Genomic DNA, 24,530 nt, shown 5'->3' with positions numbered 1-24,530 from the left:
TCTGATGATGGGAAGCTACTACCACTTGTAGATTCACTGTATCTGATGATGGGAAGCTACTACTCCTTGTAGATTCACTGTATCTGATAATGGGAAGCTACTACTCCTTGTAGATTCACTGTATCTGATGATGGGAAGCTACTACTCCTTGTAGATTCACTGTATCTGATGATGGGAAGCTACTACTCCTTGTAGATTCACTGTATCTGATGATGGGAAGCTAATACTCTTTGTAGATTCACTGTATCTGATGATGGGAAGCTAATACTCTTTGTAGATTCACTGTATCTGATAATACTCCTTGTAGATTCACTGTGTCTGATGTTGGGAAGCTACTACTCCTTGTAGATTCACTGTATCTGATGATGGGAAGCTACTACTCCTTGTAGATTCACTGTATCTGATGATGGGAAGCTACTACTCCTTGTAGATTCACTGTATCTGATGATGGGAAGCTACTACTCTTTGTAGATTCACTGTATCTGATAATACTCCTTGTAGATTCACTGTGTCTGATGATGGGAAGCTACTACTCCTTGTAGATTCACTGTTTCTGATGTTGGGAAGCTACTACTCCTTGTAGATTCACTGTATCTGATGATGGGAAGCTACTACTCCTTGTAGATTCACTGTATGTGATGATGGGAAGCTACTACTCCTTGTAGATTAAATGTATCTGATGATGGGAAGCTACTACTCCTTGTAGATTCACTGTATCTGATGATGGGAAGCTACTACTCCTTGTAGATTCACTGTATCTGATGATGGGAAGCTACTACTCTTTGTAGATTCACTGTATCTGATAATACTCCTTGTAGATTCACTGTGTCTGATGATGGGAAGCTACTACTCCTTGTAGATTCACTGTATCTGATGATGGGAAGCTACTACTCCTTGTAGATTCACTGTATCTGATGATGTGAAGCTACTACTCTTTGTAGATTCACTGTATCTGATAATACTCCTTGTAGATTCACTGTGTCTGATGATGGGAAGCTACTACTCCTTGTAGATTCACTGTGTCTGATGTTGGGAAGCTACTGCTCCTTGTAGATTCACTGTATCTGATGATGGGAAGCTACTACTCCTTGTAGATTCATTGTGTCTGATGATGGGAAGCTACTACTCCTTGTAGATTCACTGTTTCTGATGATGGGAAGCTACTACTCCTTGTAGATTCATTGTGTCTGATGATGGGAAGCTACTACTCCTTGTAGATTCACTGTATCTGATGATGGGAAGCTACTACTCCTTGTAAATTCACTGTATCTGATGTTGGGAAGCTACTACTCCTTGTAGATTCACTGTATCTGATGATGGGAAGCTACTACTCCTTGTAGATTCACTGTGTCTGATGATGGGAAGCTACTACTCCTTGTAGATTCACTGTATCTGATGATGGGAAGCTACTACTCCTTGTAAATTCACTGTATCTGATGATGGGAAGCTACTACTCCTTGTAGATTCACTGTATCTGATGATGGGAAACTACTACCCCTTGTAGATTCACTGTATCTGATAATGGGAAGCTACTACTCCTTGTAGATTCACTGTGTCTGATGATGGGAAGCTACTTCTCCTTGTAGATTCACTGTGTCTGATGATGGGAAGCTACTACTCCTTGTAGATTCACTGTATCTGATGATGGGAAGCTACAACTCCTTGTAGATTCACTGTATCTGATGATGGGAAGCTACTACTCCTTGTAGATTCACTGTATCTGATGATGGGAAGCTACTACTCCTTGTAGATTCACTGTATCTGATGATGGGAAGCTACTACTCTTTGTAGATTCACTGTATCTGATAATACTCCTTGTAGATTCACTGTGTCTGATGATGGGAAGCTACTACTCCTTGTAGATTCACTGTTTCTGATGTTGGGAAGCTACTACTCCTTGTAGATTCACTGTATCTGATGATGGGAAGCTACTACTCCTTGTAGATTCATTGTGTCTGATGATGGGAAGCTACTACTCCTTGTAGATTCACTGTATCTGATGATGGGAAGCTACTACTCCTTGTAGATTCACTGTATCTGATAATGGGAAGCTACTACTCCTTGTAGATTCACTGTATCTGATGATGGGAAGCTACTACTCCTTGTATATTCACTGTATCTGATGATGGGAAGCTACTACTCCTTGTAGATTCACTGTATCTGATGATGGGAAGCTAATACTCTTTGTAGATTCACTGTATCTGATGATGGGAAGCTAATACTCTTTGTAGATTCACTGTATCTGATAATACTCCTTGTAGATTCACTGTGTCTGATGTTGGGAAGCTACTACTCCTTGTAGATTCACTGTATCTGATGATGGGAAGCTACTACTCCTTGTAGATTCATTGTGTCTGATGATGGGAAGCTACTACTCCTTGTAGATTAAATGTATCTGATGATGGGAAGCTACTACTCCTTGTAGATTCACTGTATCTGATGATGGGAAACTACTACTCCTTGTAGATTCACTGTATCTGATGATGGGAAGCTACTACTCCATGTAGATTCACTCTGTCTGATGATGGGAAGCTACTACTCCTTGTAGATTCACTGTATCTGATGATGGGAAGCTACTACTCCTTGTAGATTCACTGTATCTGATGATGGGAAGCTACTACTCCTTGTAGATTCACTGTATCTGATGATGGGAAGCTACTACTCTTTGTAGATTCACTGTATCTGATAATACTCCTTGTAGATTCACTGTGTCTGATGATGGGAAGCTACTACTCCTTGTAGATTCACTGTATCTGATGATGGGAAGCTACTACTCCTTGTAGATTCACTGTATCTGATGATGTGAAGCTACTACTCTTTGTAGATTCACTGTATCTGATAATACTCCTTGTAGATTCACTGTGTCTGATGATGGGAAGCTACTACTCCTTGTAGATTCACTGTGTCTGCTGTTGGGAAGCTACTACTCCTTGTAGATTCACTGTATCTGATGATGGGAAGCTACTACTCCTTGTAGATTCATTGTGTCTGATGATGGGAAGCTACTACTCCTTGTAGATTCACTGTTTCTGATGATGGGAAGCTACTACTCCTTGTAGATTCATTGTGTCTGATGATGGGAAGCTACTACTCCTTGTAGATTCACTGTATCTGATGATGGGAAGCTACTACTCCTTGTAAATTCACTGTATCTGATGTTGGGAAGCTACTACTCCTTGTAGATTCACTGTATCTGATGATGGGAAACTACTACTCCTTGTAGATTCACTGTATCTGATGATGGGAAGCTACAACTTCTTGTAGATTCACTGTGTCTGATGTTGGGAAGCTACTACTCCTTGTAGATTCACTGTATCTGATGATGGGAAGCTACTACTCCTTGTAGATTCATTTTGTCTGATGACGGGAAGCTACTACTCCTTGTAGATTCACTGTATCTGATGATGGGAAGCTACTACTCTTTGTAGATTCACTGTATCTGATATTACTCCTTGTAGATTCACTGTGTCTGATGATGGGATGCTACTACTCCTTGTAGATTCACTGTGTCTGATGATGGGAAGCTACTACTCCTTGTAGATTCACTGTGTCTGATGTTGGGAAGCTACTACTCCTTGTAGATTCACTGTATCTGATGATGGGAAGCTACTACTCCTTGTAGATTCATTGTGTCTGATGATGTGAAGCTACTACTCCTTGTAGATTCACTGTTTCTGATGATGGGAAGCTACTACTCCTTGTAGATTCATTGTGTCTGATGATGGGAAGCTACTACTCCTTGTAGATTCACTGTATCTGATGATGGGAAGCTACTACTAATTGTAGATTTACTGTATCTGATGATGGGAAGCTACTACTCCTTGTAGATTGACTGTATCTGATGATGGGAAACTACTACTCCTTGTAGATTCACTGTATCTGATGATGGGAAGCTACTACTCCTTGTAGATTCACTCTGTCTGATGATGGGAAGCTACTACTCCTTGTAGATTCACTGTGTCTGATGATGGGAAGCTACTACTCCTTGTAGATTCACTGTGTCTGATGTTGGGAAGCTACTACTCCTTGTAGATTCACTGTATCTGATGATGGGAAGCTACTACTCCTTGTAGATTCACTGTATCTGATGATGGGAAGCTACTACTCCTTGTAGATTCACTGTATCTGATGATGGGAAGCTACTACTCCTTGTAGATTCACTGTATCTGATGATGGGAAGCTACTACTCCTTGTAGATTCACTGTATCTGATGATGGGAAGCTACTACTCCTTGTAGATTCACTGTATCTGATGATGGGAAGCTACTACTCCTTGTAGATTCACTGTATCTGATGATGTGAAGCTACTACTCTTTGTAGATTCACTGTATCTGATAATACTCCTTGTAGATTCACTGTGTCTGATGATGGGAAGCTACTACTCCTTGTAGATTCACTGTGTCTGATGTTGGGAAGCTACTACTCCTTGTAGATTCACTGTATCTGATGATGGGAAGCTAATACTCCTTGTAGATTCATTGTGTCTGATGATGGGAAGCTACTACTCCTTGTAGATTCACTGTTTCTGATGATGGGAAGCTACTACTCTTTGTAGATTCACTGTATCTGATAATACTCCTTGTAGATTCACTGTGTCTGATGTTGGGAAGCTACTACTCCTTGTAGATTCACTGTATCTGATGATGGGAAGCTACTACTCCTTGTAGATTCATTGTGTCTGATGATGGGAAGCTACTACTCCTTGTAGATTCACTGTTTCTGATGATGGAAAGCTACTACTCCTTGTAGATTCATTGTGTCTGATGATGGGAAGCTACTACTCCTTGTAGATTCACTGTATCTGATGATGGGAAGCTACTACTCCTTGTAGATTCACTGTATCTGATGATGGGAAGCTACTACTCCTTGTAGATTCACTGTATCTGATGATGGGAAACTACTACTCCTTGTAGATTCACTGTATCTGATGATGGGAAGCTACTACTCCTTGTAGATTCACTGTGTCTGATGATGGGAAGCTACTACTCCTTGTAGATTCACTGTATCTGATGATGGGAAGCTACTACTCATTGTAGATTCACTGTATCTGATGATGGGAAGCTACTACTCCTTGTAGATTCACTGTATCTGATGATGGGAAGCTACTACTCCTTGTAGATTCACTGTATCTGATGATGGGAAGCTACTACTCCTTGTAGATTCACTGTATCTGATGATGGGAAGCTACTACTCCTTGTAGATTCACTGTATCTGATAATACTCCTTGTAGATTCACTGTGTCTGATGATGGGAAGCTACTACTCCTTGTAGATTCACTGTTTCTGATGATGGGAAACTACTACTCCTTGTAGATTCACTGTATCTGATGATGGGAAGCTACTACTCCTTGTAGAGTCACTGTATCTGATGATGTGAAGCTACTACTCTTTGTAGATTCACTGTATCTGATAATACTCCTTGTAGATTCACTGTATCTGATGATGGGAAGCTACTACTCCTTGTAGATTCACTGTATCTGATGATGGGAAGCTACTACTCCTTGTAGATTCACTGTGTCTGATGATGGGAAGCTACTACTCCTTGTAGATTCATTGTATCTGATGATGGGAAGCTACTACTCCTTGTAGATTCACTGTATCTGATGATGTGAAGCTACTACTCTTTGTAGATTCACTGTATCTGATAATACTCCTTGTAGATTCACTGTGTCTGATGATGGGAAGCTACTACTCCTTGTAGATTCACTGTGTCTGATGTTGGGAAGCTACTACTCCTTGTAGATTCACTGTATCTGATGATGGGAAGCTACAACTCCTTGTAGATTCATTGTGTCTGATGATGGGAAGCTACTACTCCTTGTAGATTCACTGTTTCTGATGATGGGAAGCTACTACTCCTTGTAGATTCATTGTGTCTGATGATGGGAAGCTACTACTCCTTGTAGATTCACTGTATCTGATGATGGGAAGCTACTACTCCTTGTAAATTCACTGTATCTGATGATGGGAAGCTACTACTCCTTGTAGATTCACTGTATCTGATGATGGGAAACTACTACTCCTTGTAGATTCACTGTATCTGATGATGGGAAGCTACTACTCCTTGTAGATTCACTGTATCTGATGATGGGAAGCTACTACTCCTTGTAGATTCACTGTATCTGATGATGGGAAGCTACTACTCCTTGTAGATTCACTGTGTCTGATGACGGGAAGCTACTACTCCTTGTAGATTCACTGTATCTGATGATGGGAAGCTACTACTCTTTGTAGATTCACTGTATCTGATATTACTCCTTGTAGATTCACTGTGTCTGATGATGGGAAGCTACTACTCCTTGTAGATTCACTGTGTCTGATGATGGGAAGCTACTACTCCTTGTAGATTCACTGTGTCTGATGATGGGAAGCTACTACTCCTTGTAGATTCACTGTATCTGATGATGGGAAGCTACTACTCCTTGTAGATTCACTGTATCTGATGATGGGAAGCTACTACTCCTTGTAGATTCACTGTATCTGATGATGGGAAGCTACTACTCCTTGTAGATTCACTGTATCTGATGATGGGAAGCTACTACTCCTTGTAGATTCACTGTGTCTGATGATGGGAAGCTACTACTCCTTGTAGATTCATTGTATCTGATGATGGGAAGCTACTACTCCTTGTAGATTCACTGTATCTGATGATGTGAAGCTACTACTCTTTGTAGATTCACTGTATCTGATAATACTCCTTGTAGATTCACTGTGTCTGATGATGGGAAGCTACTACTCCTTGTAGATTCACTGTGTCTGATGTTGGGAAGCTACTACTCCTTGTAGATTCACTGTATCTGATGATGGGAAGCTACAACTCCTTGTAGATTCATTGTGTCTGATGATGGGAAGCTACTACTCCTTGTAGATTCACTGTTTCTGATGATGGGAAGCTACTACTCCTTGTAGATTCATTGTGTCTGATGATGGGAAGCTACTACTCCTTGTAGATTCACTGTATCTGATGATGGGAAGCTACTACTCCTTGTAAATTCACTGTATCTGATGATGGGAAGCTACTACTCCTTGTAGATTCACTGTATCTGATGATGGGAAACTACTACTCCTTGTAGATTCACTGTATCTGATGATGGGAAGCTACAACTTCTTGTAGATTCACTGTGTCTGATGTTGGGAAGCTACTACTCCTTGTAGATTCACTGTATCTGATGATGGGAAGCTACTACTCCTTGTAGATTCATTGTGTCTGATGACGGGAAGCTACTACTCCTTGTAGATTCACTGTATCTGATGATGGGAAGCTACTACTCTTTGTAGATTCACTGTATCTGATATTACTCCTTTTAGATTCACTGTGTCTGATGATGGGATGCTACTACTCCTTGTAGATTCACTGTGTCTGATGATGGGAAGCTACTACTCCTTGTAGATTCACTGTGTCTGATGTTGGGAAGCTACTACTCCTTGTAGATTCACTGTATCTGATGATGGGAAGCTACTACTCCTTGTAGATTCATTGTGTCTGATGATGTGAAGCTACTACTCCTTGTAGATTCACTGTTTCTGATGATGGGAAGCTACTACTCCTTGTAGATTCATTGTGTCTGATGATGGGAAGCTACTACTCCTTGTAGATTCACTGTATCTGATGATGGGAAGCTACTACTAATTGTAGATTTACTGTATCTGATGATGGGAAGCTACTACTCCTTGTAGATTCACTGTATCTGATGATGGGAAACTACTACTCCTTGTAGATTCACTGTATCTGATGATGGGAAGATACTACTCCTTGTAGATTCACTCTGTCTGATGATGGGAAGCTACTACTCCTTGTAGATTCACTGTGTCTGATGATGGGAAGCTACTACTCCTTGTAGATTCACTGTATCTGATGATGGGACGCTACAACTCCTTGTAGATTCACTGTATCTGATGATGGGAAGCTACTACTCCTTGTAGATTCACTGTATCTGATGATGGGAAGCTACTACTCCTTGTAGAATCACTGTATCTGATGATGGGAAGCTACTACTCCTTGTAGATTCACTGTATCTGATGATGGGAAGCTACTACTCCTTGTAGATTCACTGTATCTGATGATGGGAAGCTACTACTCCTTGTAGATTCACTGTATCTGATGATGGGAAGCTACTACTCCTTGTAGATTCACTGTATCTGATGATGGTAAGTTACTACTCCTTGTAGATTCACTGTATCTGATGATGTGAAGCTACTACTCTTTGTAGATTCACTGTATCTGATAATACTCCTTGTAGATTCACTGTGTCTGATGATGGGAAGCTACTACTCCTTGTAGATTCACTGTGTCTGATGTTGGGAAGCTACTACTCCTTGTAGATTCACTGTATCTGATGATGGGAAGCTACTACTCCTTGTAGATTCATTGTGTCTGATGATGGGAAGCTACTACTCCTTGTAGATTCACTGTTTCTGATGATGGGAAGCTACTACTCTTTGTAGATTCACTGTATCTGATAATACTCCTTGTAGATTCACTGTGTCTGATGTTGGGAAGCTACTACTCCTTGTAGATTCACTGTATCTGATGATGGGAAGCTACTACTCCTTGTAGATTCATTGTGTCTGATGATGGGAAGCTACTACTCCTTGTAGATTCACTGTTTCTGATGATGGAATGCTACTACTCCTTGTAGATTCATTGTGTCTGATTATGGGAAGCTACTACTCCTTGTAGATTCACTGTATCTGATGATGGGAAGCTACTACTCCTTGTAGATTCACTGTATCTGATGATGGGAAGCTACTACTCCTTGTAGATTCACTGTATCTGATGATGTGAAACTACTACTCCTTGTAGATTCACTGTATCTGATGATGGGAAGCTACTACTCCTTGTAGATTCACTGTGTCTGATGATGGGAAGCTACTACTCCTTGTAGATTCACTGTGTCTGATGATGGGAAGCTACTACTCCTTGTAGATTCACTGTATCTGATGATGGGAAGCTACTACTCCTTGTAGATTCACTGTATCTGATGATGTGAAGCTACTACTCTTTGTAGATTCACTGTATCTGATAATACTCCTTGTAGATTCACTGTGTCTGATGATGGGAAGCTACTACTCCTTGTAGATTCATTGTATCTGATGATGGGAAGCTACTACTCCTTGTAGATTCACTGTGTTTGATGTTGGAAAACAGCACCATTTATTCTGTATTTCCAAAAGCTTTATGTTTTATAAACCTCTCAGTTAAAACTGCCTGTTTCTCTGTTCTGTATTCCAAACTAAATGAGATGTCAGAGAGGATGTGGTGCATGTAAACGCGTCCATGGCAGCATCCCACTTGAAGAAGGTGAATCAAACATTGACCAGACGTCACCAACAGTCCACTCCCAAACACACACCAGAGGTGGACGTTTTATGAGAGCGTCATGCGGACTGGTAAGCCCCTAGTACAACACACTGTTGCAAGCTTTGGAGAAAATGGCCGAACATCACCCTTGCTTCCTACTGGACTCTTCTCCTGAAGACACATCCCAGCGGAGGAAATGGATTGACAACTTGAAACTTCCATTGACTTTTACTTTCTACAAGTATGCCTGTGGTAACTACCTAGGCACTCTGACATTCATATGGTAGGTATCCTCAGATAGCGATGGCTTCATGAGATCAGGCAAGCTTCTGTCTGATAGCGATGGCTTCATGAGACCAGGCAAGCTTCTGTCTGATAGCGATGGCTTCATGAGACCAGGCAAGCTTCTGTCAGATAGCGATGGCTTCATGAGACCAGGCAAGCTTCTGTCTGATAGCGATGGCTTCATGAGACCAGGCAAGCTTCTGTCTGATAGCGATGGCTTCATGAAACCAGGCAAGCTTCTGTCTGATAGCGATGGCTTCATGAGACCAGGCAAGCTTCTGTCTGATAGCGATGGCTTCATGAGACCAGGCAAGCTTCTGTCTGATAGCGATGGCTTCATGAGACCAGGCAAGCTTCTGTCTGATAGCGATGGCTTCATGAGACCAGGCAAGCTTCTGTCTGATAGCGATGGCTTCATGAGACCAGGCAAGCTTCTGTCAGATAGCGATGACGTCATGAGACCAGGCAAGCTTCTGTCTGATAGCGATGGCTTCATGAGACCAGGCAAGCTTCTGTCTGATAGCGATGGCTTCATGAAACCAGGCAAGCTTCTGTCTGATAGCGATGGCTTCATGAGATCAGGCAAGCTTCTGTCAGATAGCGATGGCTTTATGAGATCAGGCAAGCTTCTGTCAGATAGTGATGGCTTCATGAGACCAGGCAAGCTTCTGTCAGATAGAGATGGCTTCATGAGATCAGGCAAGATTCTGTCAGATAGCGATGGCTTCATGAGGCAAGGCAAGCTTCTGTCAGATAGCGATGGCTTCATGAGACCAGGCAAGCTTCTTTTAGATAGTGACGGCTTCATGAAACCAGGCATGCTTCTGTCTGATAGCGATGGCTTCATGAAACCAGGCAAGCTTCTGTTAGATAGCGACGGCTTCATGAATCCAGGCAAGCTTCTGTCATCTTCACACCGATTAAATAAATAAATAACCAACATGCAACACTAGAGCAAAAAGCATTCCTTGACAAATACGCACATCCTGCCAAAGTGAACAGCAGTTACTGACAGATGATGCTGAACAGGGCCTGCTTGATGACAGAGTCTCCTTGTTCCTCCTTGATGGTGATGACCCAGAGAGTCTCCTTGTTCCTCCTTGATGGTGATGACCCAGAGAGTCTCCTTGTTCCTCCTTGATGGTGATGACCCAGAGAGTCTCCTTGTTCCTCCTTGATGGTGATGACCCAGAGAGTCTCCTTGTTCCTCCTTGATGGTGATGACCCAGAGAGTCTCCTTGTTCCTCCTTGATGGTGATGACCCAGACCTGATCATGGATTTAAGGAAGCTGAATGGCAAACCACAATCCTCATTCCAGCCCTTTTGGGATGAAGTACAGAAGTATGTTGATGAATAGACAGCTCAGGTCAACAGTTGCAGACATGGAGAGTACTCGTTCTTAACTTTTGACATTTCTGTTGAGGTTTTGGGTGACATGGTGGAAAAGCGGCTTCCACCAGAATCTAAAATCCCATCAACACAGTGGCTGCGACTGCAGTTTACACCCAAGAATCAATGGTCTAAGTCTGCTCTCCAGTACACAGGAAGGTTTGACCTCAAGTTCATGGTCCAGTCTTTGGTGATCAGGAAGGGACATCAAGAATCAAAGTTTGTTGCAGTACAGTGGAACTACATGAAACAGTTTGCCTGCTTGTTGCAGCAGGAGTATGAAAGTGTGGATGATAAAGCAATCATTCCTGTCGGAGAACCTGGTCAGCCTTTAGGTACCTGTAACAGAGGCAGTCGTCTAAGCATTGCTCATATGGCTGGGGCAGTTCTAGCAGCTTCAGTGGACTTGTACCATCTATGATGTTGATCCCAGACATCCCAGCATCTCCATCTGGGTCATTCTATAAAGAGAAAGTGTATGTCATGGACAAGGTTTTCCAGCCTTCTTTGACACACTGTTGAAAATCTCAGCATCTTTAGACAGGGGCGCAACTTTGGTTTTAGAACTGGGGGGGGGGGACATATATATATATATATATCTGTCCCCCCCCCAGTTATATATATATATATACTGCTCAAAAAAATAAAGGGAACACTTAAACAACACAATGTAACTCCAAGTCAATCACACTTCTGTGAAATCAAACTGTCCACTTAGGAAGCAACACTGATTGACAATAAATTTCACATGCTGTTGTGCAAATGGAATAGACAACAGGTGGAAATTATAGGCAATTAGCAAGACACCCCCAATAAAGGAGTGGTTCTGCAGGTGGGGACCACAGACCACTTCTCAGTTCCTATGCTTCCTGGCTGATGTTTTGGTCACTTTTGAATGCTGGCGGTGCTTTCACTCTAGTGGTAACATGAGACGGAGTCTACAACCCACACAAGCGGCTCAGGTAGTGCAGCTCATCCAGGATGGCACATCAATGCGAGCTGTGGCAAGAAGGTTTGCTGTATCTGTCAGCGTAGTGTCCAGAGCATGGAGGCGATACCAGGAGACAGGCCAGTACATCAGGAGACGTGGAGGAGGCCGTAGGAGGGCAACAACCCAGCAGCAGGACCGCTACCTCCGCCTTTGTGCAAGGAGGAGCAGGAGGAGCACTGCCAGAGCCCTGCAAAATGACCTCCAGCAGGCCACAAATGTGCATGTGTCCACAGGTGGGGGTTGTGCTTACAGCCCAACACCATGCAGGACGTTTGGCATTTGCCAGAGAACACCAAGATTGGCAAATTTGCCACTAGCGCCCTGTGCTCTTCACAGATGAAAGCAGGTTCACACTGAGCACATGTGACAGACGTGACAGAGTCTGGAGACGCCGTGGAGAACATTCTGCTGCCTGCAACATCCTCCAGCATGACCGGTTTGGCGGTGGGTCAGTCATGGTGTGGGGTGGCATTTCTTTGGGGGGCCGCACAGCCCTCCATGTGCTCGCCAGAGGTAGCCTGACTGCCATTAGGTACCGAGATGAGATCCTCAGACCCCTTGTGAGACCATATGCTGGTGCGGTTGGCCCTGGGTTCCTCCTAATGCAAGACAATGCTAGACCTCATGTGGCTGGAGTGTGTCAGCAGTTCCTGAAAGGGGAAGGCATTGATGCTATGGACTGGCCCGCCCGTTCCCCAGACCTGAATCCAATTGAGCACATCTGGGACATCATGTCTCGCTCCATCCACCAACGCCACGTTGCACCACAGACTGTCCAGGAGTTGGCGGATGCTTTAGTCCAGGTCTGGGAGGAGATCCCTCAGGAGACCATCCGCCACCTCATCAGGAGCATGCCCAGGCGTTGTAGGGAGGTCATACAGGCACGTGGAGGCCACACACACTACTGAGCCTCATTTTGACTTGTTTTAAGGACATTACATCAAAGTTGGATCAGCCTGTAGTGTGGTTTTCCACTTTAATTTTGAGTGTGACTCCAAATCCAGACCTCCATGGGTTGATAAATTGGATTTCCATTGATTATTTTTGTGTGATTTTGTTGTCAGCACATTCAACTATGTAAAGAAAAAAGTATTTAATAAGATTATTTCTTTCATTCAGATCTAGGATGTGTTGTTTAAGTGTTCCCTTTATTTTTTGGAGCAGTGTATATATATATACTCCAAACAGCCTACCCGACCTTTTGGATGTGTCCGCATGGTCCTAAAGCACAGCGTTGCCTCGTTTTGTATCACATTACAATTATAAAATTGGGGGGGGACGACAAAAATTCAATTACAGAATGTAATTGGAGGGAACTACAGTGAAGATGGAGTCTCTCTCAACAAATTAAATTTTCATTCAATCTGATGGTGGACCAGACCACAGAACCACCGATGGTTCTGTTCAAGCATGCCTCTTGACATTTTTATCGCCTGTAGAACAGCACCAGGTGACAGCTGGGACAACCCTGCCTAAACTTAGGGCTGCTGGGAACTGCCCTGGCCATGGAGAAGATGGGAAAAAATCTAAAGGGAAAGCATGTGAAAAAGTGTAGCACCATAATGAGCCTAGGTGAAACAACAACCAAAAAACCCAGACCTGAAAGAGACCTTTGAAAAGAGTCTAAATCCTGTTGCAGCTCTTGTGAGTGGCCGGTTTGACTGACTTAAGTGGAAAGGAACAGCAGCCCGCAACACACGGTGAAATTGTCAGTAGCGCGCAACAATTCAACATCATTGATATAGAAGTTGACATGATGCATGATCTCAGCAGGAAGGGCCTTGACAAGGAACGGTACAAGTGATTCCAAATCAAATCAGATTTACACATGGTTAGCAGATGTTACCGCGAGTGTTGCAAAATGCTTGTGCTTCTAGTTCCGACAGTGCAGCAATATGTAACATGTAATCTGACAATTCCACAACAACTACCTAATACACACAAATCTAAGTAAAAGGATGGAATAAGAATATATACATGTAAATATATGGATGTGCAATGACCGAGCGGCACAGGGTAGATGCAATAGATGGTATAAAATATGGGATGAGTAATGCAAGATATGTAAACATCATTCTTAAAGTGGCATTAATAAAGTGATTAGTGATCCATGTGTTAGTGTGGCCAATAATTTCAAGTCTGTATATAGGCAGCAAATAAAATAAATGTTATTGGTCACATACATGTGATTTTTGCGGGTGTACCGAAATGTTTGTGCTTCTAGCTCCGACAGTGGAGTAATATCTAACAAGTAAAATCTAACAAATTACACAATATATACCCAACACACACAAATCTAAGGAGGAACGAATTAAGACTATATACAAATGTGTGAGGGTTTTAGGTGACACATTTCTTTAGCCTCCTGAGGTTGAAGAGGCTCTGTTGCGCCTTCTTCACCACACTGTCTGTGTGCGTGGTCCATTTCAGTTTGTCAGTGATGTGTAGGCCATGGAATTTGAAGCTTTCCACCTTCTCCACTATGGTCCCGTCGATGTAGATAGGGGGGTGCTTCCTCTGCTGATTCCTGAAGTCCACAATCATCTCCTTTGTTTTGTTGATGCTGAGACAGCTCTGTAGGCTGTCTCGTCATCGTTAGTAATCAAGCCTACTAGTGTTGTGTCATCTGCAAACTTGATGATTAACTTGGAGGCATGTATGGCCACGCATTCATGATATTTCCTTCCTTCACCACCTGGGGGTGGCCCGTCAGGAAGTCCAAGACCCAGTAGCAAAGGGCGGGATTCGGACCCCGGGCCTCAAGCTTAATGATGAGCTTGGAGGGTACTATGGTGTTGAAGTCAATAAACAGCATTCTTACATAGGTATTTCTCTTGTCCAGATGGGATAGGGCAGTGTGCAGAGTGATGGCGGTTGCATCGTCTGTGGATCTATTGGGGCGGTAAGCAAATTGAAGTGAGTCTAGGGTGGCAGGTAAGGTATTGGTGAGTACTACAGTGGGTACTACATCTCCTATACACTTCCTTAAGAACTCAGTCACCGTGTCCGTGTATACATCTAGACTATTTTTGCACGCTACCTGGAACATATCCCAGTCCATGTGATCAAAACAATCCTAAAGCGTGGATTCCGATTGGTCAGACCAGCGTTGAATAGTACGAAGCACGGGCACTTCCTGTTTGAGTTTCTGCCTATAGGACGGGAGGAGCAAGATGGATCCGTGATCAGATTTGCCGAAAGGAGGACAGGGGAGGGCCTTGTAAGCATTCCGGAAGTTTGAATAGCAATGTTCGAGAGTCTTGGTAGCGCGAGTTGGACAGTCAATATGTTAATAGAATTTTGACAGCCTAGTCCTCAGATTTGCTTTGTTAAAATCCCCAGCTAAAATAAATGCAGCCTCAGGATGTGTGGTTTCCAGTTTGTATAAAGTCCAGTGAAGTTCGAGGGCCATCAAGGTTTTGGCTTGAGGTGGGATGTAAATGGCCGTGGCAATGACGGAGGAGATTTCTCTTGGGAGATAAAACGGTTGGCAGGTATTCTAGGTAGGGTGAACAAAATGACTTGAGTTCCTGTATGTTCCTAGGATTACACCATGAGTCGTTAATCATTAAATACACTCCTCCGCCCTTCTACTTCCCAGAGAGATATTTATTCCTGTCTGCACGATGTACTGAGTATCCTGGTGGCTTTATCGACTCCGACAGAGTATCCAGAGAGAGCCATGTTTCCGTGAATCAAAGTATGCTCCAGCCCCTGATGTCTCTCTGGAAAGAAATCCTTTGTTATCCAAAGACTGAACATTAGCGAGTAATATACTCGGAAAGAGGTAGGTGGTGTGCGCGCCTCCTAAGTCGAACCAGCAGGCAGACTCGAGTGCCTCTCCTCTGCCGGCGAGGTTTTGAGTCGGCCTCTGGAAGAAGTTGAATTGCTCCGGGGAGAGTGAACAAAGGATCTGCTCCATGGAAGTCGTATTCCTGTTCGTAATGCTGGTAGTTCTGGTGAGTTACCGCCGCTCTAATATCCAATATTTCTTCCCGGCTGTATGTAATGACACAAAACATTTCCTGAGCTAATAATGTAAAAAAAAATAGTACATAAAAAAACTAAATACTGCATAGTTTCCTAAGAGCTAGTCACGATGCTGCCATCTCCGTCGGCGCCAGCAGCCTCTCTGTGTTAGTGATGGCTGTTTAACAGTCTGATGTTTTGTTGACATTGAGTGAGAGGTTGTTTTCCTGACAGGGTTGTTTTCCAGGACAGACATTTCAAGATGTCACAATACATGGTACAGATCAAGAAATGTGAAGAGGATGATCCACGCTGGTACTGCATTAATCCTCTATATCTGCCAGAATAGCAATTCAAGAAATTAAGGTTTGTGCCTCATCCAACATTGACAACAGTCAGACATGAGTACCAGAAATGTGATGTTCTATACAACTTGGACACCACTGACAAGGATCTCTATAACAGAAAACATAGATTGTGAAGAGAAGTGCTGTCATGCTCAGTGTCAAGGTGAGAAAAACCATCAACTGTGTTGAATGTGAGAAAACAAGGTGCTTGAATACCAAAAACAAACTGTCTAGACAAGAACTGAAAGCTGTCCAATGCATTTGGGATGAGAAATGTTTTATACAGTATGTGGTTCAGAGCTGTTCCAAGAAGACAGTCAATATCACCAGGTATCTGGACATACACAGTGGAGAGACGTCTGTCCAGACGTCTGTCCACTGTGGATGCCCAGACATCTGTCCACTGTGGATGCCCAGAAGTCTGTCCACTGTGGATGCCCAGAAGTCTGTCCACTGTGGATGCCCAGATGTCTGTCTACTGTGGATGCCCAGACGTCTGTCCACTGTGGATGCCCAGACGTCTGTCCACTGTGGATGCCAAGATGTTCTTGAAGGGGGAAGAGGTGGTGAGGCACAAACAACAATTCCGAAAAGTCAGGTCCTGGGGCACTCTGTGTAAACAAGAAGAAAAGCAGTTCATTACAAGAAAAAAAGAAAAACACTATAGAGACCAGAACAAGCCACTTGCTATCAAATCTGCCAATGTGCCCTTGAGCAAAGCACTGCATCCAAATTTCTCCAGGGTCACCGTCAATAATGGCTGATCCCTGGACGTGACCCTACTCTCTCTGAGCGTGTTTTAGGGGGGTGGGATATTCAACAACAAAAAACTTTTCCAGTTCATACCACACACTTTTACAGGTCACACACTTGAACATATGTGGAACAGGACAAATATAACCCCCCTCATTTGACCTCTGAATTTGGAGTCATTTTATTTTTGGTGGATATTTCTTCTATTTTTTTTTGCTCGTCAATTAAATTAGTATGGCCTTATGTAACATTACAGTGTCATAAAGTTATACAGTCAATTAAATTAGTATGGCCTCTTATTTCACATAACATCGTCATAAAGTTACATGGTCACACATCGTTCTTTCTGTCTCTCTCTGTCTAGGCCTGGTGATGTCAGCTATAACAGTGCTCATCTTGGTGTTGTATTTTGTCATCCAGACGTTCGTAATAGAAGGTGAGACGTTTTTTATATTGGCAACAAGCATAGGAAATGTTCATGTTGTTGTGTTGCAGGGTTGAGTCAATAACGTTGTTGTTGTGTTGCAGGTTGAGTCAATAATGTTGTTGTGTTAATAATGTTGTTGTTGTTGTGTTAATAGTGTTGTTGTTGTGTTAATAAGGTTGTTGTTGTTGTGATAATGTTGTTGTTGTTGTGTTAATAATGTTGTTGTTGTTGTTGGGTTAATAATGTTGTTGCTGTTGTGTTAATAATGGTGTCGTTGTTGAGCTAATAATGTTGTTGTGTGTTAATAATGTTGTTGTTGTGTTAATAATGTTGTTGTTGTGTTAATAATGTTGTTGTTGTGTTAATAATGTTGTTGTTGTTGTGTTAATAACGTTGTTGTTGTGTTAATAACATTGTTGTTGTGTTAATAACGTTGTTGTGTTAATGTTGTTGTTGTTGTTGTGTTAATGTTGTTGTTGTGATAATGTTGTTGTTGTTGTGTTAATGTTGTTGTTGTTGTGTCAATGTTGTTGTTGTTGTTGTGTCAATGTTGTTGTTGTTGTTGTGTTAATAACGTTGTTGTTATTGTGTTAATGTTGTTGTTGTTGTTGTGTTAATGTTGTTGTTGTTGTTGTTGTGATAATGTTGTTGTTGTTGTGTTAATGTTGTTGTTGTTGTGTTAATAATGTTGTTGTTGTGTTAATAACATTGTTGTTGTTGTGTTAATAATGTTGTTGTTGTTGTTGTGTTAATAACGTTGTTGTTCTGGTGTTAATAACGTTGTTGTTGTATATTTAAGTGATAATGCCCGAGAAGCAGGTGTTTGTTGGATATATTGGCACGGGTGTTGTTAGGCCCGAGACGAAGTCTGTTGCTGTGTCTCCTCCTCTGTTGCTCTGTCTCCTCTGTTGCTCTGTCTCCTCTGTTGCTCTGTCTCCTCTGTTGCTGTCTTTCCTCCAGTGCTCTGTCTCCTCTGTTTTTCTGTCTCCTCTGTTACTCTGTCTCCTCTGGTTCTGTGTTTCCTCCTCTGTTGCTCTGTCTCCTCCTCTGTCTCCTCCTCTGTCTCCTCCTCTGTTGCTCTGTCTCCTCCTCTGTCTCCTCCTCTGTTGCTGTGTCTCCTCCTCTGTTGCTGTGTCTCCTCCTCTGTTGCTCTGTCTCCTCCTCTGTTGCTCTGTCTCCTCTGTTGCTCTGTCTCCTCTGTTGCTGTCTTTCCTCCACTGCTCTGTCTCCTCTGTTGCTCTTACTCCTCTATTGCTCTGTCTCCTCTGTTGCTCTGTCTCCTCTGTTAGCTCTGTCTCCTCTGTTGCTCTGTCTCCTCTGTTGCTCTCTCTCCTCTGTTGCTCTGTCTCCTCTGTTGCTCTGTCTCCTCCTCTGTCTCCTCCTCTGTTGCTGTGTCTCCTCCTCTGTTGCTCTGTCTCCTCCTCTGTTTCTCTGTCTCCTCCTCTGTTGCTCTGTCTCCACTGTTGCTCTGTCTCCTCCTCTGTTGCTCTGTCTCCTCCTCTGTCTCCGCTGTTGCTGTCTTTCCTCCTCTGTTGCTGTCATTCCTCCTCTGTTGCTCTGTCTCCTCTGTTGCTCTGTCTCCTCCTCTGTTGCTGTGTCTCCTCTGTTTCTGTCTTTCCTCCATTGCTCTGTCTCCTCTGTTGCTCTGTCTCCTCTGTTGCTCTGTCTCCTCTGTTGCTCTGTCTCCTCTGTTTCTGTGTTTCCTCCTCTGTTTCTCTGTCTCCTCCTCTGTTGCCTTTTTGAAAATCTTCTGACCATTATCGTTCAGTTTGTATGCACAGCTTGAGTAGCCTAATCAGTAGAATAATCAGTAGCATAATCAGTAGCCTAATCAGTAGCTAATCAGTAGCCTAGTTAGTAGCCTAATCAGTAGCTAGTCGGTAGCCTAGTCGGTAGCCTAGTCGGTAGCCTAGTCGGTAGCCTAATCAGTAGCCTAGTCAGTAGCCCAGTCAGTAGCCTAGTCAGTAGCCTAGTCAGTAGCCTAATCAGTAGCTAGTCGGTAGCCTAATCGGTAGCCTAATCGGTAGCCAAGTCGGTAGCCTAGTCAGTAGCCTAGTCGGTAGCCTAGTCGGTAGCCTAGTCGGTAGCTAATCAGTAACCTAATCAGTAGCTAATCAGTAGTTAATCAGTAGCCTAGTCAGTAGCCTAATCAGTAGTCTAATCAGTAGCTAGTCAGTACCTAATCAGTAGCCTAGTCAGTACCTAATCAGTAGCTAATCAGTAACCTAATCAGTAGCTAATCAGTAACCTAATCAGTAGTTAATCAGTAGCCTAGTCAGTAGCTAATCAGTAACCTAATCAGCAGCCTAATCAATAGCCTAGTCAGTAGCCTAATCAGTAGTTAATCAGTAACCTAATCAGTAGCTACTCAGTAGCCTAATCAGTAGCCTAGTCAGTAGCTTAGTCAGTAGCCTAGTCAGTAGCTAATCAGTAGCCTAGTCAGTAGCTAATCATTAACCTAATCAGTAGTTAATCAGTAGCTAATCAGTAGCCTAGTCAGTAGCATAGTCAGTAGTTAATCAGTAGCTAATCAGTAGCCTAATCAGTAGTTAATCAGTAGCCTAATCAGTAGCCTAGTTGGTAGCCTAATCAGTAGCCTAGTCAGTAGCCTAGTCAGTGGCCTAGTCAGTAGTTAATCAGTAGTTAATCAGTAACGTAATCAGTAGCCTAGTAAGTAGCCTAGTCAGTAGCCTAATCAGTAGTTAATCAGTAGCCTAGTCAGTAGCCCAGTCAGTAGCCTGATCGGTAGCCTAATTGGTAGCCTAGTCGGTAGCCTAGTCAGTAGCCTAATCAGTAGCCTAGTCAATAGCCTAGTCAGTAGCCTAGTCAGTAGCCTAGTCAGTAGCCTAATCAGTAGTTAATCAGTAGCCTAGTCAGTTGCCTAGTCAGTAGCCTAATCAGTAGCCTAGTCAGTAGCCTAATCAGTAGTTAATCAGTAGCCTAATCGGTAGCCTAGTCAGTAGCCTAGTCAGTAGCCTAGTCAGTAGCCTAGTCAGTAGCCTGATCGGTAGCCTAATCGGTAGCCTAGTCGGTAGCCTAGTCGGTAGCCTAGTCAGTAGCCTAATCGGTAGCCTAATCGGTAGCCTAGTCGGTAGCCTAGTCAGTAGCCTAATCAGTAGCCTAATCAGTAGCCTAATCAGTAGCTAATCAGTATCCTAGTCGGTAGCCTAATCGGTAGCCTAGTCAGTAGCCTAGTCAGTAGCCTAGTCAGTAGCCTAATCAGTAGCCTAGTCAGTAGCCTAGTCAGTAGCCTAATCAGTAGCCTAGTCAGTAGCCTAATCAGTAGCCTAATCAGTAGCTAATCAGTAGCTAGTCGGTAGCCTAATCGGTAGCCTAATCGGTAGCCAATTCGGTAGCCTAGTCGGTAGCCTAGTCGGTAGCCTAGTCGGTAGCCTAGTCGGTAGTTAATCAGTAGCCTAATCAGTAACCTAATCAGTAGTTAATCAGTAGCCTAGTCAGTAGCCTAATCAGTATTCTAATCAGTAGCCTAGTCAGTACCTAATCAGTAGCTAATCAGTAACCTAATCAGTAGCCTAATCAGTAGCTAATCAGTAACCTAATCAGTAGTTAATCAGTAGCCTAGTCAGTAGCTAATCAGTAACCTAATCAGCAGCCTAATCAATAGCCTAGTCAGTAGCCTAATCAGTAGTTAATCAGTAACCTAATCAGTAGCCTAATCAGTAGCCTAGTCAGTAGCCTAGTCAGTAGCTAATCAGTAGCCTAGTCAGTAGCCTAGTCAGTAGCCTAGTCAGTAGCTAATTAGTAGCCAAGTCAGTAGCCTAGTCAGTAGCTAATCAGTAACCTAATCAGTAGTTAATCAGTAGCTAATCAGTAGCCTAGTCAGTAGCATAGTCAGTAGGTAATCAGTAACCTAATCAGTAGCCTAGTCAGTAGCTAATCAGTAGCTAATCAGTAGCCTAATCAGTAGTTAATCAGTAGCCTAATCAGTAGCCTAGTTGGTAGTTAATCAGTAGCCAAGTCAGTAGTTAATCAGTAGCTAATCAGTAGCCTAGTCAGTAGCCTAGTTAGTGGCCTAGTCAGTAGTTAATCAGTAGTTAATCAGTAACCTAATCAGTAACCTAGTAAGTAGCCTAGTCAGTAGCCTAGTCAGTAGCCTAATGAGTAGTTAATCAGTAGCCTAGTCAGTAGCCTAGTCAGTAGCCTAATCAGTAGCCTAGTCAGTAGCCTAATCGGTAGCCTAATCGGTAGCCTAGTCGGTAGCCTAGTCAGTAGCCTAGTCAGTAGCCTAGTCAGTAGCGTAATAAGTAGCCTAGTCAGTAGCCTAATCAGTAGCTAATCAGTAGCCTAGTCAGTAGCCTAATCAGAAGCCTAATCAGTAGCCTAGTCAGTAGCCTAGTCAGTAGCCTAGTCAGTAGTTAATCAGTAGCTAATCAGTAACCTAATCAGTAGCCTAGTCAGTAGCCTAGTCAGTATTCTAGTCAGTAGCCTAGTCAGTAGCGTAATAAGTAGCCTAGTCAGTAGCCTAATCAGTAGTTAATCAGTAGCCTAGTCAGTAGCCTAATCAGTATTCTAATCAGTAGCCTAGTCAGTACCTAATCAGTAGCTAATCAGTAACCTAATCAGTAGCCTAATCAGTAGCTAATCAGTAACCTAATCAGTAGTTAATCAGTAGCCTAGTCAGTAGCTAATCAGTAACCTAATCAGCAGCCTAATCAATAGCCTAGTCAGTAGCCTAATCAGTAGTTAATCAGTAACCTAATCAGTAGCCTAATCAGTAGCCTAGTCAGTAGCCTAGTCAGTAGCCTAGTCAGTAGCTAATCAGTAGCCTAGTCAGTAGCCTAGTCAGTAGCCTAGTCAGTAGCTAATTAGTAGCCAAGTCAGTAGCCTAGTCAGTAGCTAATCAGTAACCTAATCAGTAGTTAATCAGTAGCTAATCAGTAGCCTAGTCAGTAGCATAGTCAGTAGGTAATCAGTAACCTAATCAGTAGCCTAGTCAGTAGCTAATCAGTAGCCTAATCAGTAGTTAATCAGTAGCCTAATCAGTAGCCTAGTTGGTAGTTAATCAGTAGCCAAGTCAGTAGTTAATCAGTAGCTAATCAGTAGCCTAGTCAGTAGCCTAGTTAGTGGCCTAGTCAGTAGTTAATCAGTAGTTAATAAGTAACCTAATCAGTAGCCTAGTAAGTAGCCTAGTCAGTAGCCTAGTCAGTAGCCTAATGAGTAGTTAATCAGTAGCCTAGTCAGTAGCCTAGTCATTAGCCTAATCAGTAGCCTAGTCAGTAGCCTAATCGGTAGCCTAATCGGTAGCCTAGTCGGTAGCCTAGTCAGTAGCCTAGTCAGTAGCCTAGTCAGTAGCCTAGTCAGTAGCGTAATAAGTAGCCTAGTCAGTAGCCTAATCAGTAGCTAATCAGTAGCCTAGTCAGTAGCCTAATCAGAAGCCTAATCAGTAGCCTAGTCAGTAGCCTAGTCAGTAGTTAATCAGTAGCTAATCAGTAACCTAATCAGTAGCCTAGTCAGTAGCCTAGTCAGTATTCTAGTCAGTAGCCTAGTCAGTAGCGTAATAAGTAGCCTAGTCAGTAGCCTAATCAGTAGCTAATCAGTAGCCTAGTCAGTAGCCTAATCAGTAGCCTAGTCAGTAGTTAATCAGTAGCTAATCAGTATCCTAATCAGTAGCCTAGTCAGTAGCCTAGTCAGTAGCCTAGTCAGTAGCCTAGTCAGTAGCCTAGTCAGTAGCCTAATCAGTAGCTAATCAGTAACCTAATCTGTAGCCTAATCAGTAGCCTAATCAGCAGCTAATCAGTAGTTAATCAGTAGCCTAGTCAGTAGCCTAATCAGTAGCCTAGTCAGTAGCCTAATCAGTAGCCTAGTCAGTAGCCTAGTCAGTAGCCTAATCAGTAGCCTAGTCGGTAGCCTAGTCAGTAGCCTTGTCAGTAGCCTAGTCAGTAGTTAATCAGTAGCCTAATCGGTAGCCTAATCGGTAGCCTAGTCAGTAGCCTAATCAGTAGTTAATCAGTAGCCTAGTCAGTAGCCTAGTCAGTAGCCTGATCGGTAGCCTAGTCGGTAGCCTAATCGGTAGCCTAGTCAGTTGCCTAATCGGTAGCCTAGTCAGTTGCCTAATCGGTAGCCTAGTCAGTAGCCTAATCGGTAGCCTAGTCAGTAGCCTAATCGGTAGCCTAGTCAGTAGCCTAATCGGTAGCCTAGTCAGTAGGCTAATCGGTAGCCTAGTCAGTAGCCTAATCGGTAGCCTAGTCAGTAGCCAGTCAGTAGCTCGTCAGTAGCCTAGTCAGTAGCCTAATCAGTAGCCTAGTCAGTAGCCTAGTCAGTAGCCTAGTCAGTAGCCTAGTCAGTAGCCTAATCATTAGCTAATCAGTAACCTAATCAGTAGCCTAATCAGTAGCCTAATCAGCAGCTAATCAGTAGTTAGTCAGTAGCCTAGTCAGTAGCCTAGTCAGTAGCCTAGTCAGTAGCCTAGTCAGTAGTTAATCAGTAGCCTAATACGTAGCGTAGTCAGTAGCGTAGTCAGTAGCCTAATCAGTAGCCTAGTCGGAAGCCTAGTCAGTAGCCTAGTCAGTAGCCTAGTCAGTAGTTAATCAGTAGCTAATCAGTATCCTAATCAGTAGCCTAGTCAGTAGCCTAGTCAGTAGCCTAGTCAGTAGCCTAGTCAGTAGCCTAATCAGTAGCTAATCAGTAACCTAATCTGTAGCCTAATCAGTAGCCTAATCAGCAGCTAATCAGTAGTTAATCAGTAGCCTAGTCAGTAGCCTAATCAGTAGCCTAGTCAGTAGCCTAATCAGTAGCCTAGTCAGTAGCCTAGTCAGTAGCCTAATCAGTAGCCTAGTCGGTAGCCTAGTCAGTAGCCTAGTCAGTAGCCTAGTCAGTAGTTAATCAGTAGCCTAATCGGTAGCCTAATCGGTAGCCTAGTCAGTAGCCTAATCGGTAGCCTAGTCAGTAGCCTAATCAGTAGTTAATCAGTAGCCTAGTCAGTAGCCTAGTCGGTAGCCTAATCGGTAGCCTAGTCAGTTGCCTAATCGGTAGCCTAGTCAGTAGCCTAATCGGTAGCCTAGTCAGTAGCCTAATCGGTAGCCTAGTCAGTAGCCTAATCGGTAGCCTA

At 43.1% G+C, this 24,530-nt stretch overlaps 1 protein-coding gene across 1 annotated transcript in view; it reads left to right on the top strand.

The window, feature by feature from the left end:
• The window catches only part of LOC106593269 (plasma membrane calcium-transporting ATPase 2), a 335,713-nt gene that overhangs the window by 113,021 nt on the left and 198,162 nt on the right, over window positions 1-24,530 (top strand). Inside the window, exon 9 of the mRNA XM_082959776.1 lies at window positions 17,399-17,470. Within this exon, the coding sequence (XP_082815902.1) occupies window positions 17,399-17,470 (72 nt within the window). The remainder of the gene's footprint in view (window positions 1-17,398; window positions 17,471-24,530) is intronic.

The sequence above is a fragment of the Salmo salar genome, chromosome 13 (assembly GCF_965601325.2).
Source record: "Salmo salar chromosome 13, fSalSal1, whole genome shotgun sequence".
NCBI lineage: Eukaryota > Metazoa > Chordata > Actinopteri > Salmoniformes > Salmonidae > Salmo > Salmo salar.
The sequence above is the reverse complement of the archived record's forward strand: the minus strand, read 5'-3'. Positions and strand labels throughout refer to the sequence as shown.